Here is a 12934-nt window from a genome sequence, read left to right on the forward strand (position 1 = left end):
CTTTCTTTCTTTCTTTCTTTCTTTCTTTCTTTCTTTCTTTCTTTCTTTTAAAAAAAGCCAACTCTTACTTACTTAGAGTCAATACCATGTGTTGGTTCTGAAGCAGAAGGGTGGTAAGGGCTAGGCAGTGGCGGTTAAAGGACTTGCCCAGCAAGGAACTCTCTGAGGCTAGCTTTGAACTCAGGACCTCCTGTCTCTGGGCCTGGCTTTCAATCCTCTGAGCTACTTTATTGCCTCCAGGCCTCAGTTTTCTCATCTACAAAATGAGGGCATGGGACCAGATGGCCTCGAAGAGCTATCTTAGCTCTAAATCTATGATCCTATGACATGCGAGGGCCCTTTCAGCTCTGTAACTCATGCTATCCTCATGTATAAGATGGAGAAATGGGGGCTAGATGATTACAAAGAGTAATCATTAACGATTTGATGTCAACTAGCAGAGGTGGTTGATATCTCTAGCAGTGTCCCAGGAGATCATTCTTTTCCCCTGTGTTATCCTTGTACTATTAAACATTTTAATGAATGACTTGGCTTAAGGTATGAATGATATACTTATTAAATTTGCAGATGATACAAAGCCAGGAGGGATAGCTAATGTGTTGGATGAGAGAATCAGGATATAAAAAGATCTAAATGGACCAGATCAGTGAACTGAATCTAATAAAATGAAATTTAACAGAAATAAATTTGAAATCATAGACTTGAATTAAAAAAACAAAAAGAGAGGCATAGTTGAATAATAGTTCCAATGGGGAAAAGATCACTGGATCTTAGTGGACTCTAAGCTAGTTAACAGTGCAGCCAGAAAATTAATGTAATCCCAAGATGCATTGAGAAACAGAATCCAAAGCAAGGGAAATGATAGTTCTGCTGATCTTTTCCATGATATGGCATGTGAAATATTGCGTTCTGTTCTGGGTATCACATTTTATAAAGGACATTGACAAAGTAAACTTCATCTACAGAAGAATGGCAAGGATAGATAGGGGAGTAGAGACCATCATGTACTAGAGAACCAGCTCATACCAGCTTGTAAGCTGGTTGTTATATTTTCAATTTAAGCATTTAAATCTGGGAAATTGGCAAATACTACAAATCAGGGCTTGATTGATCATTTCGTTGATTGTCTAGACTTCAGAAAGTGATGGCAAGAGAAAATGTTAATAATTCAGATTAAACTTAAAAATGGTGTTATGCATACTTTTTTTTCCCAGAGAGATAGCTGTTAAACATTTACCAGCACAGTACTAAATGATAAGTTGAAGGAGCTGAGGATATTTAGGAAGATTAAGAAAAGACCTGGCAGGTATGCCATAACCATCTTCATATATCTGAAGGACAGTCAAGTGAAAGTGTAGATTAGATTTGTTTTAAACATAGGGGAGAAGACAAGGTTGTGGTCAAAGGTGAAAGCTGCCAAGAAGCAGATCTAAGTTCTAGACAAAGAATTAGACCTTTCCAAAAATGAAATGGACTAGCTTGGGAAGTAATGCACTTAGTAAGGACTGGGTGACCATTTACTGGGACATTATAGAGGTGAATCCCAGGCAGGCACAGGATGGACCAAGTAGCCTTTGAGGTCTCTTTCATCTCCTAAGATTTGGTAATTAAAAATATAATTTCAAAAATAAAAACTTATTGCTCAGGACGGTGAGGTAGCACAGTGGATAGAGTACCAGACCTGGATACAGAAGGACCTGGGTTCAAATTTGGCCTCAGACACTTCCTAGCTGTGTGACTCTGGGCCAGTCATTTAGTGCGTTTGTTAAGTCTTTACCCTTTTGTGTTAGAGTTATTACTAAGACAGAGAGTGAGGATTTAAAAACAAACAAACAAACTATTGCTCTACTATTTTAAAATGTAGGAGAAAAGGGAACACATGAAAGGTTGGAAAGGAGGGAAATAAAGTGAGATTTAAGACATGTGGGAGGACCATTAAACTAGTGTGTGTGAACTCTTTCCCTCAATCCACCTGCTCTAAGAAACAGCACAATGCAGTGGGAATAGTAAATTTTATATTTTATTCAAAAATATTTTTATTTACTAATTACATGTAATAACAATTTCCCACATACATTTTCCAAAATTGTAAGATCCAAATTATCTCTCTTCTTCCCTTCCCTCCCCCTTCTCAGAGATGGTAAGAAATTTGTTCTGGATTATATGTATATTAACATGCAAAACACACTTCAATATTTGCTATTGTGGTGAGAGAATACTCATATAAAACCAAAACCCCAAAATAAAATCATAAATAAACAAGTATGAAAGATAATATCCTTTGATCTGCATTCCTACTCCATCAGTTTTTTCTCTGGAGGTGGAGAGCATTCTTTGTCATAAGTCCCTCAGAATTGTCGTAGATCTTTGCATTGCTGAGAGTCTTCAAGTTTTCACAGATAATTATCTTACAATATTGCTATTATTGTGTACAATGTTCTCCCAGTTCTGCTCATTTTGCTCTGCATCAGTTCATGTATGTCTTTCCAGTTCTTTTGGAAATTATCCTGCCTATCACTTCTTATAGCACAACAGTATTCCCATCATCAACATATACCGAAATTTGCTCAGCTGGAATAGTAAAAAAAAAAAAAATTTTTTTTAAATCCTTACTTTCTGTCTTAGAATCAATACTAAGTAATATGGGTCCAAGGCAGAAGAATGGTTAGGGTTAGGCAATGGGGCTGGCCTCGCTTTCTTTGTCTGTAAAATAAGAGGAATGAACTTGATGTCCTTTAAGTTCTCTTCTACCTCTAAAGCTATGATCTTCTGATCCATCTCTGTTCTTGGGTCTAATAAATAATGGAGTGACATACTCATAACTCTGTCTTCCAGCTCTGCTGTCCTAGGAGTCCATGAATCTTTTTAAATAGAATAATAGAAGAAAGCTTCCAGAGTGAGTTATCTACTGCAAAAGAATTATTCTATTTTATCTTTTCTCTGGATAAACAACATAGACTCATATTTATATATCCATTTGAAAGTATATTATAACAAATTCAAATAGGTATGTAATATTATTTTTCCAACAAACAAACACTTTTTAAAAAACACTTAAATAAAATAAAACACTTTTGTTTAAAAAAACTAAAACAAAAAAACAAGCCTCATGGCAAAATAACCTCTGTTGTTAAATATGCTGAAGATGGAATAAACTGAAGAAATAAATTAGAAACTACTGTAAAAAAAATCTATTAATTTTCACTTTAAAAGTAACTTCTTTGAGGCCCAGTGATCCTCTTTGAGCAACAGACAGCATTTTAGTATTATGAAGAATACGTCTTCCTGAATCCTTTGGGAAGTAAGAGGCAGTGAAGACCTAGGAGGCCAGAGGGCCTGGGATGCGTGACATTAGACCACGCCTGCTGTGCTAGCTCCATGGTTTCCTCTTGCTGTCTCATCCCTGGGCACTTGATGCCATTTGGTCCCTGGGGAGAAGCTCTGCCCGTTGCTTCACAGCCATTGGATGTGAAGGGAAGAAGCAATTGCCATCCAGCTCCCAAGGATAGGAGGGCTCCTGGGAGACACTCAGGGGAAGCTTGGATAAGCACGCTGGCATTGTGAAAGATGGGTATGTGGATCTAGGGGTGGGGTGGTGGGGACATTCATTTGTTTTTTTCACACTCAAGATAGGCCGACAACCAGGGAAATTCAACTCAGGTTTCACTTTTTCTTTAATTATTCTATAGACAAGTCTACCAGAGAGTCTTGTTATTCTAGTAAACTTCCTGGGGTATCTTGAACAAGAGTTATTTTATTTTATTTTACCAATTACATGTAAAAACAAATTTTCTATACATTTTCCTAAGTTATAGGATCGCACTTATCTCCCTCTCTCCCTTTCCTTCCCCCTCCCAGTGCTGGCGGAGGAACAAGTGTTATTTTAATGAACAATAATAATGCTAACAATAACTATGGACTTTTTCATAGTGCTTTGAAAAAAAACCACAACCCTTGCCTTCTATCTTAGAATCAATACTTAATATCAACTCTAAGGCAGAAGAACAGAAAGGACTAGGCAACTGGGGTTAAGTGACTTGCCCAAGGTCATACAACTAGGAAATATCTGAAGCCAGATTTGAACCCAGGGCCTTCTGGCTCCTGACCTGGTGCTATCTAGTTGTTGCTTTTCATGGTGCTCTTAAATTTGCAAAGTGCTTTGTATACACTTTCCTCTTTGATCCTCACAACTCTACTATACCAACTCCGTGTGCCCCCTTCTCCTTTCCTTTCCTGTTCTTTCTCAACTTTCTTTTAGTTTTAACATTTTTTTCATTTATATCTTTGGTTTCAATATCACCTTCATTTCTGAATATATTCCTTGCCCTTTAGAAACCATTAAGCCATCCTTCACAGTAAGGAATAAAAAAAGAAAAAGGTCAAACAAAGCAATTCAACACAACTAAAGTCCATTAGTATATCATGTGTTCCACACTTGGAGTCCCCCAAAGTCCCTTCCCCCTGCAAAGAAGGGTGACAGGTACATTTTCTCATCTCCTCTTCAGAGATGAGTTCAGCAGCTCCATCTTTTCTTTCATTTAATGTATGGGAGTGTTGAAGTGGATAGAGACCCAGGCCTGGAATTAGGAAGATCTGACTTCAAATCTAACCATAGACACATACTAGCAGTACAATCACTTAATTTTGCCTCAGTTTCCTCATCTATAAAATGGGGGTAATAATATCACCTACCTCCCAAGGTTATTGTAAGGAAAGTGTATGCAAAGCACTTTGCAAAAGGAAAAGCACTATGAAAAGCAACAGCTAGATAGCACCAGGTCAGGAGCCAAAAGGCCCTGGGTTCAAATTTAGCTTCAGACACTTCCTATCTACGTGACCTTGGGCAAGTCACTTAACCCCAGTTGCCTACCCCTTTCTGCTCTTCTGTCTTAGAATTGGTATTAAGATCCTAAAACAGAAGATAAGGGGTTCTTTTTTTTTTAGGCACTATGAAAAAATTCCATAGTTATCGTTAGCATTATTATCGTTCTTTAAAATAACACTTGTTCCTCTGCCAGCACTGGGAGGGGAAAGGAAAGGGAGAGAGGGAGATAAGTTTGATCCTGTAACTTAGGAAAACACATGGAAATTTGTTATTACCTGTAATTACTAAAATGAAGTAAAATAAGGCACAAGTGAGATAATAATTGTAAAGCACTTAGCGTGATGCTATCCGTCTCTCTTTCACTTGCCCTACTAACATCTTATCACTGATTTCTGTAGCTCTCCTTTATGCTCAGCAGTCATACTTGGCTGTTTGTAGACTCCTGATATCTCAGAACCAGGTCTGTGGACCATCCCCCAAAGAACTCCGGGCCTGCCTTGTTCTAATGAAAACAGACAGCCAGAGTCACCATTACTCTCCCAGGCGATTCAAAGAGAATTGGTTAAGCAAAACAACCAGATGCAATGCCTGCATCTAACAAGCTTTGCACCATTCTGTACCCAATTGTCCACTAGCTCTCTACCAAGAGTAATAAGTGGGTTTCACTGTCAGTTCTCTGGAACCAGATTAGCCTACGTGTAATGCAATTTGTGTTGGATAAAGTACACCATGACACAATTAGATTATTTTTATAATTCTCCTGTTTCTGCTTCTGTTCTGAATCCGTTCATACAAATCTTACTACGTTTCTTTGCGTTCCTTGTATTTGTTATTTCTTAAGGAATGTTAATATTTGATTATATTCAATATATATATTTATATATTTGCTCAGCTACTCTCCCAGTCAATGAACCCCTACTATATTTCTAGTAGGCTTACTGAATCAGAGAATGAACATTTCAGTGTTATCTCACGCATTCATAACATTTTTTCCTAATTATTTTTTCAGAACAATTAGATGAAATTATAACTCTCTCAGCAATGTACTAGTGTTCTTGACTCCTCCCAAATCCCCCTAATTCTGATTATTTCCATCTTTTATTAGACACAGCTCTAAGATTCTAAATTATCCATGAAATTTCCAAACTGTATCAGTGGAAAGAGTTTCCACACTGGGATCTCCCTATGCCCATGTAGTCACAGGTTTAGTCCAAAATAAATTATTCTTGACAATTCATTAGTATGATATAAAACCTCAGACTTTTTTTTTAAACTTTTGCCTTTTGTCTTAAAATTAATACTAAATATTGTTTCCAAGGCTGGAAAGTGGTGAGAATTAGGAGGCAAATGGAGTTAAGTCACTTGCCTGGGTCAGGCAGCAGCTAGGAAGTGTCTGAGGCCAGATATGAATCCAGGACCTTCTGTCTCCAATCCTGGCTTTCTATCCAGTGAGCCACCTAGCTGTGCTGTTCCTCTCAGGGTTGTTTTAATGGATGTTTCTCTTAGTGATTTGAAATTGTTTAAAAAATTTGATGTTGATAGTTTGCATTTCTTCTTTTGAAAACTGTTTGTTCATATTTCAAAAATTTAATTTTGCACAAGATCATGTGCTGAGTAGTTCCGGACCCCCGTAGCTATAATCTCTGAGAGAGGCAGCATGAGGTAATGGCAAGAGCTTTGGATTTGGGGTTAGAAAAACCTAGATTTGGTTACTACCTCCAGTACTTGCCAGCTGGGTAATCCTGAGCAAATCACTTAAGCTCTGTTTCTCTCAGTTCCCTCATCTGTAAAATGGGGATGATAAAAGCACCTACTTCTCAGGGATGTTATGAGGGTTAAATAAGATGATATTGTAAAGAGCCTTGCATATAGTAAGTGTTATATAAATATTAGTTATTATTAATATACATTTAATACAGAAGTATCCACACAAGCCTTCCAAACTTTGCTCTTTTCTATTTTAAAAATATTTGGTATGCATTTCTTCCTTTTTTTTTTTTTTTTAAGTATCACTGTTACTAATCAGTAAACCCTTCAACAATTCTCCCGCTTCTTCCCTTGCCCTGTTTAAAAGTCTTTCTCATGACAAATAAATATAATCAAGCAAAATAAATCTGTGCCTTAACCATGTCTGAAAATGTGCGCCTCATTCTATCTCTAAAGTCTACCACTGTCTATCAGGAGATGGAAAACATGTTTCATCACCATGTCTTCTGTCAAGAATAGTTCCTATGTATAGGGGGCAGCTTGGTGGCTCAGTGGATTGTAAGCCAGGCCTAGAGATGGGAGGTCCTAGGTTCAAATCTGGATTCAGACACTTCCTAGCAATATGACCCTGGGCAAGTCACTTAACCCCCATTGCTTAGCCCTTACCTTCTATCTTGGAAACAATACACAGTATTGATTCTAAAACAGAAGGTAAGAGTTTTAAAAAAAAAAAGATTAGTTTCTATAAACTTCCAAGTATTGTATAAAAACTACTAGTAATTACAATTATTATCATTACTGTTATGCTATCATGATGTTTCTCTAGGTTTCATATATTACTTTCCACCCTATTTCCCTTTGTTTCTGTTTCTGTCTCTCTCCCCCTTGAGTTTCATTTTTATCCTAAATTCCATTTATTAAGACAATATGTCTGTTCCGTGTTTATGGAAAAATACTCCTGAATCTGTATATCCAGCTTCATATTCTGCCTGTAGCCATGGATTTCTGAAGGACTGCTGGCTGATTTTGGGGGGGGAGCTTTTTCGGAATATGCGTCAGTGAATTTCTCAACAGAATCTTTATTACCTGGAGGGGTCAGGTTCAGGAATGCCAGAAGGATTCTTTATCTGAGATTTTTGCTTTGCAGCTGACTTTGGTGTATCTGCCAAGAATCTGAAAACCTTGCAGAAACGAGATTCCTTCATAGGAACACCTTACTGGTGAGTAAGCTAGCTTCTGGAAACTGGATCTTAGACTGAACCTTGAGCCAAAGATTTTCCCCCACCCCAAAGCTACTTGCTGGATGAAAAACACTGGTATGGCCATTTTAATTGAATAGTTAAACCTACCCATTGTTCAAGGCTCAATTCAAGGTCTGCCTTCCCTTTTATCCCAGTCCTTATTGATTTCCCCATCTCCTCGGAATTCCTGATGCACTTAGAGTCTGTACCCTATAATTTAGCACTTAATTGTACATTGGCCTGTACTATTCATTTGTTCCATGGACATTAGTATTGCCTCCCCTTCCGGATTATAAAATTCCTTGAAATCGGGCATCATGGATTATGTTGCTTATGTTCTCTACATTGCCAACCATAAGATTGGGCCCTTGGTTGGTCTTCAATAAACACTTACTAATTGATTGAAAATGAAAGTAAGTGTATTAAATAAACAAGTGTGTGTGTGGGGATAGAGAGACAGAGACACAGAGATAGGAACAGAGAAAGATAAAGACATAGTGAGAGGGATAAAAGGAGAGAGAAAAAGAAACATGCACAAAGAGACACAAAAAGAAATAGAGGGGGTGCAGCTGGGTAGCTCAGTGGATTGAAAGCCAGGCCTAGAGACAGGAGGTCCTAGGTTCAAATCTGGCCTCAGACACTTCCCAGCTGTGTGACCCTGGGCAAGTCACTTAACCCCCGTTGCCTAGCCCTTAATCACTCTTTTGCCTTGGAGCCAATACACAATATTGATTCCAAGATGGAAGGTAAGGATTTAAAAAGAAAAAGAAAAAGAAATAGAGGATACCCAAGGAGGGAGAGTGGGAGGTGGGGAGAGGAAATTAGTGAATGAAGACTAGAGAGGCTTCATAGTAATAATAATTTTCATTGCTGTTTTTATAGAACATTTTAAAGTTTCCAGAAACTTTGCATATGTTATTTAATTTGATTCTCAAAACACAGAGAGGTGCTATTATCGCCACCTTCATTTTATAAATAAAGAAACTAAGAATCTGAGAAGTGCTAAATGACTCAGACAAGGTCACACAGCCAGTGTCTGAGATGGGACTTGAATCTTCTAGACTCCAAGTCTAGCACTCTAGCTTATGATGCCTTTCTGGAATCAGAAACCTTGCTTTTCAAGTTTTGGCTTTTCCATCTGCTAGCTTTGTGATCTTGTCCAAATCACTTCATTTCTCTTGGACAAAGTTTCCTCATAGCAAAATAGAGTGAGGGAGGAGAGCTCGATGTTTTCTGAGGTTCCTCCCAACCCTCCCTTGAAATGTGAAATTGGTAAACCTTTTGCCCTGAATATTTTTGAAGCTCTGGGAGTACTGATATAGGAGTTCATGATTGTACATGAAAATGAAAGGAGCAGCTTATTTGTTGGTTACAGTGTTTAGGGGGAGGCAGATAGTAAACCCTTACAGGTCAAGTGGAGTCTCCTGTTCCTAGTCAGACTAAAACCACGATTCTTTTCTGAAACGGGACATAGAATCATAGATTTTGAGCTGGCATGGACCTTCCAGGCTATCCCTTGCAGGTCTCTCAGGGAATTTCATTTTTAGGAATTGAACAGAAAGAGATAAAATCAGCAGCTCTTGATTGCCTCAGCTACCTCTCTAGCAAATGGATCCAGGAGATCACTTTGAGCATGGAAGAGGACGATGAGAAAGCAGGGCTTGCTCCATTCTCTCCTCTACAAGAGTCACGGAAAGCTCTATACCATTTATAGACCCCCAGCAGTTGCATGTGAATTGAACTTTTGTAAATGCCAGAGCAGCTCACACTCAGAATTAAACCCTTGGTGAATTCTTTGGAAAAGTGCAGACTTTCTCCCAATTTATCTGCCTAATAAGCATGAGCTATCATATCCCCAAATTTCTTAATTCTTAAGATCCTGGCATTCAGGCTAGCCATATAATGCTTTGCCTTATAGCTAAATGCTGCTGGCTTCTTTTCCGACCCAGCTGATCTTGCCTTCTTCCCCTAAATTGACTCCCCCCCCCCCTTTCCAGTTTCTCTCTTTTACCATGTCTTCTCTTGTATCCTTATTTTTCCCTAGTTTTCTCTCCCCTCCCCTGTGCCCCATCACCCTTTAGGATTCTCTTTCCCCCACTTTGTCTCTTCCCCACAAGTGCTTGTCCCCACTCAGAAGGTAGGGCTTACTGTCTACTTCTGATTTCTCCTGCCACCTGGTGGTAGGAATCAACAACTGTAGGCTGCCTTGGAGGAGGTGGAGTACCAATTTCTATAGGAGGAAAACAAGAAATAGAGGAGGTAAGGTGGAGGAATGGAAAAAGAGCTGACCTTGAAGTCAGTAAGACCTGGGTTCAAATCCTGCCCCTGATACATACTCTAGGTATCCTATAGGCGGTATGATCCTGAGTAAGTCACTTAATTTCTCAGTGCCCCTCTCTAAGACTTGAATTAACTCTAAGACCATAACTAACATTTATACTTGACATATGCATGCTCATTTGAGCCTCACAGCAGATGGAGATAGTTGTTATATCCCCATTTTACAGATGAAGAAACAAAGGTGGAAATAGATTAAGTGACTTTCCAAGGGTCAAGCAACTAGTAAATGACTGAGGTAGGATTTGAATTCAGGTATTCCTGCCTCAAGTCCAGCACTCTTATTCACTGCACCATCCACCTGCCCATAAATAGTAGGGGAAGTGCTAAGTTACATTGGAAGAGGAAGCTCTTCCCCAGGAGCTCTCTCTACCCACAGATTAAAAAAAGCCAGGTCCAGTCAGGAAAGCCAATCGCAGCAACAAAAAAGAAAGGCAGTGGGAGGTAAAGTGAATAAATGGATGGAAGCGGCTGTTCATGTGTTGACATGGGTTTATTGCCAAAGTAGATCGTAATTTCAAATGGCAACTTTGCATCTGTTCTAGAGACTTAACTCTCCCTCTCTTCTCTTCCTTGGTGTCCTGGGTCTGTTTCAGGATGGCTCCTGAGGTGGTGATGTGTGAGACCATGAAAGATACCCCTTATGACTATAAGGCTGATATATGGTCCTTGGGCATCACGCTCATTGAGATGGCGCAGATAGAGCCTCCTCACCATGAACTGAATCCTATGCGAGTCCTTTTGAAGATTGCCAAATCAGACCCGCCTACACTCCTCACACCATCCAAATGGTAAGAAGAAAAGGAGACCTGATTATGTGTTGATTTACGTTACTGCTGTAGAATTCAGATTCTGCTGATGGGAGGGGACGTTTAAGAGGTTTTCATTGCTCAGGACCAACTAGAAAAACTAGAAGGGAGGAACCACAGGGGATAGGAAGAAGTCCTTAAAATACTCAAGCTATGATACAAGTCCCTTCATCATTATTACTGCTTTCAAAATGGAACCTGGGCTCCATAGCTCAGGATGACTTACTCTCCAGTCTTTTAAAGCCTTCTTCCTTGGTTCTTACAGAATGATAGAACCTCTGCATTGGGAAGTATCTCCAGGGCCTTTGAGTCCAATCTGTATTCCCAAGCAAAGGCCTCTTTAGCCCACCTAACAAGGGGTCATCCAGCCTCTGATTGAAGACCTCCAATGGGGGACAATGTACTACCTCTAAAGGCAGCTATTTCATTTTTGGACAGCTCTCCTTGTGAGGAGGATTTTCCCCTCTACTAGACTGGAGCCTGTCTACTTTTAAGACCTATCCATTGCTCCTGGTTCTGCCCTCTGGGCTAAGTGGGACAAATCCTTCTCCCAAGTTAGCCCTTCAAAACCCTGAAGACAGCTGTCATGCCCTTCCCAAGTCTTCTCTTCTCTGGGCTGAACATTCCCATTTTCTTTCATTGACCCATATTATTCTCATTTTAGAAACCCTAAGCAAACATATAGGGATCCCCATAGAAATGACCTAAGCTAGATAACTAATAAAATGTCTGGGTGGAGAAATGGAAGTAGAAAAAAACCCAAAGCCAGACTGAGGGGGGAGTCCTGGTTTATGGGAAGAGCTGGACCTGAGGCTCAGTCAGGCAGGAGATCCGTGTTCTAGCAAGTCATTGTGAGACCTTAAGCAGACTGCGTAACCTCTCTGTGCCTCATTTTCTTCATTTTAAAAATTAGGAATTTGGACTAGGTGATTTCTAAGCTCTCTTCTAGTTCTAATGGTTTATAATCTCACTATTCAGTGTGAAGTCAAGGGGCTAGACACCATCATTTCTGGAAACTAGTTCACCGTCCCTGATACGGGACTAGATCCACCAAGGTCCCTAAAAAAAAGGGGAGGGGGCATTTTAAAATGATAGTATGACATTGTCTTGAGTTGAAAACTTTGGTTTCTCCTGAATGAGAAACCATATCAGTTTTCTTTAATCAATACTAAGGACTCACTGGCACTATCATAATATTTCATTGTGTTTCTTAAAAGAAAAAGAGGCCTTAGTGAGTCTGCTTCCATCCATATTGGGTTAAGCCTTTTTGATTGGCTTCTCCTTCCCTTTATTTCCAAACCAGCCTCTCCTTTGCAGAGTGCCTACTTCAGGGCAGTGAAGCTGAAATCATCTAGCTTCTTTGGGCCAACATTCGCATCTGGCTGGGAGCACCAGTAGAAGGTCTAGGAATGCTGTGGAGTGGCGCAAAGGAAAACTTTCACCTAGGGTTGGCAGAAGGCAACACAACTCAAAGAGTTATGGGCTGACAGCTTGATGGCCTTGGTTAAATAATATACATAGTCCGGGAAAAGGAATGCTACCTGAAGCCAGAACTTGTTCCTTAAATAGTTCTGGTGGTACAGGAGTCACTGGACCTTCTTCATTCATCTTACACAGCAGACTGGGTGTAGCTGGACCTTTTTTTCTGACAGGCTAAGAGAAGGGCTGTATGATTAGGGATCCTACAACTCCTTCAGAGAGGATGTAGTTACAAGGGACTAGATGGGGAGCTTGTGGGTCAATTTTCCTGAACTTCTGCCCCATTTTGACCTTGTTGCTAATCTCTATACATACACACAGGTCCTTGGACTTCCGGGACTTCCTGAAGACTGCTCTGGATAAGAATCCAGAGACCCGACCCAGTGCTGCACAACTCTTAGAGGTAAGTGGAATCACTCATAACCTATATATAATAGCCACCTCTAATTTCCATACTTTTTGAGAAAAAAACAACACAAAACCTTCATTTTCTGTCTTAGTAACAACTCTAAGATAGAAGGGTAAGGGCTAGGCAA

The 12934-nt window shown here is 39.6% G+C and overlaps 1 protein-coding gene across 1 annotated transcript in view; it reads left to right on the forward strand.

Annotated features, from left to right (window-relative positions):
- The window catches only part of STK10 (serine/threonine kinase 10), a 141422-nt gene that overhangs the window by 78659 nt on the left and 49829 nt on the right, over positions 1-12934 (forward strand). The window contains exons 5-7 of the mRNA XM_044664452.1: positions 7680-7752; positions 10707-10901; positions 12720-12801. Of these exons, the coding sequence (XP_044520387.1) occupies positions 7680-7752; positions 10707-10901; positions 12720-12801 (350 nt within the window). The remainder of the gene's footprint in view (positions 1-7679; positions 7753-10706; positions 10902-12719; positions 12802-12934) is intronic.

This window comes from Gracilinanus agilis, chromosome 2 (genome assembly GCF_016433145.1).
Source record: "Gracilinanus agilis isolate LMUSP501 chromosome 2, AgileGrace, whole genome shotgun sequence".
NCBI lineage: Eukaryota > Metazoa > Chordata > Mammalia > Didelphimorphia > Didelphidae > Gracilinanus > Gracilinanus agilis.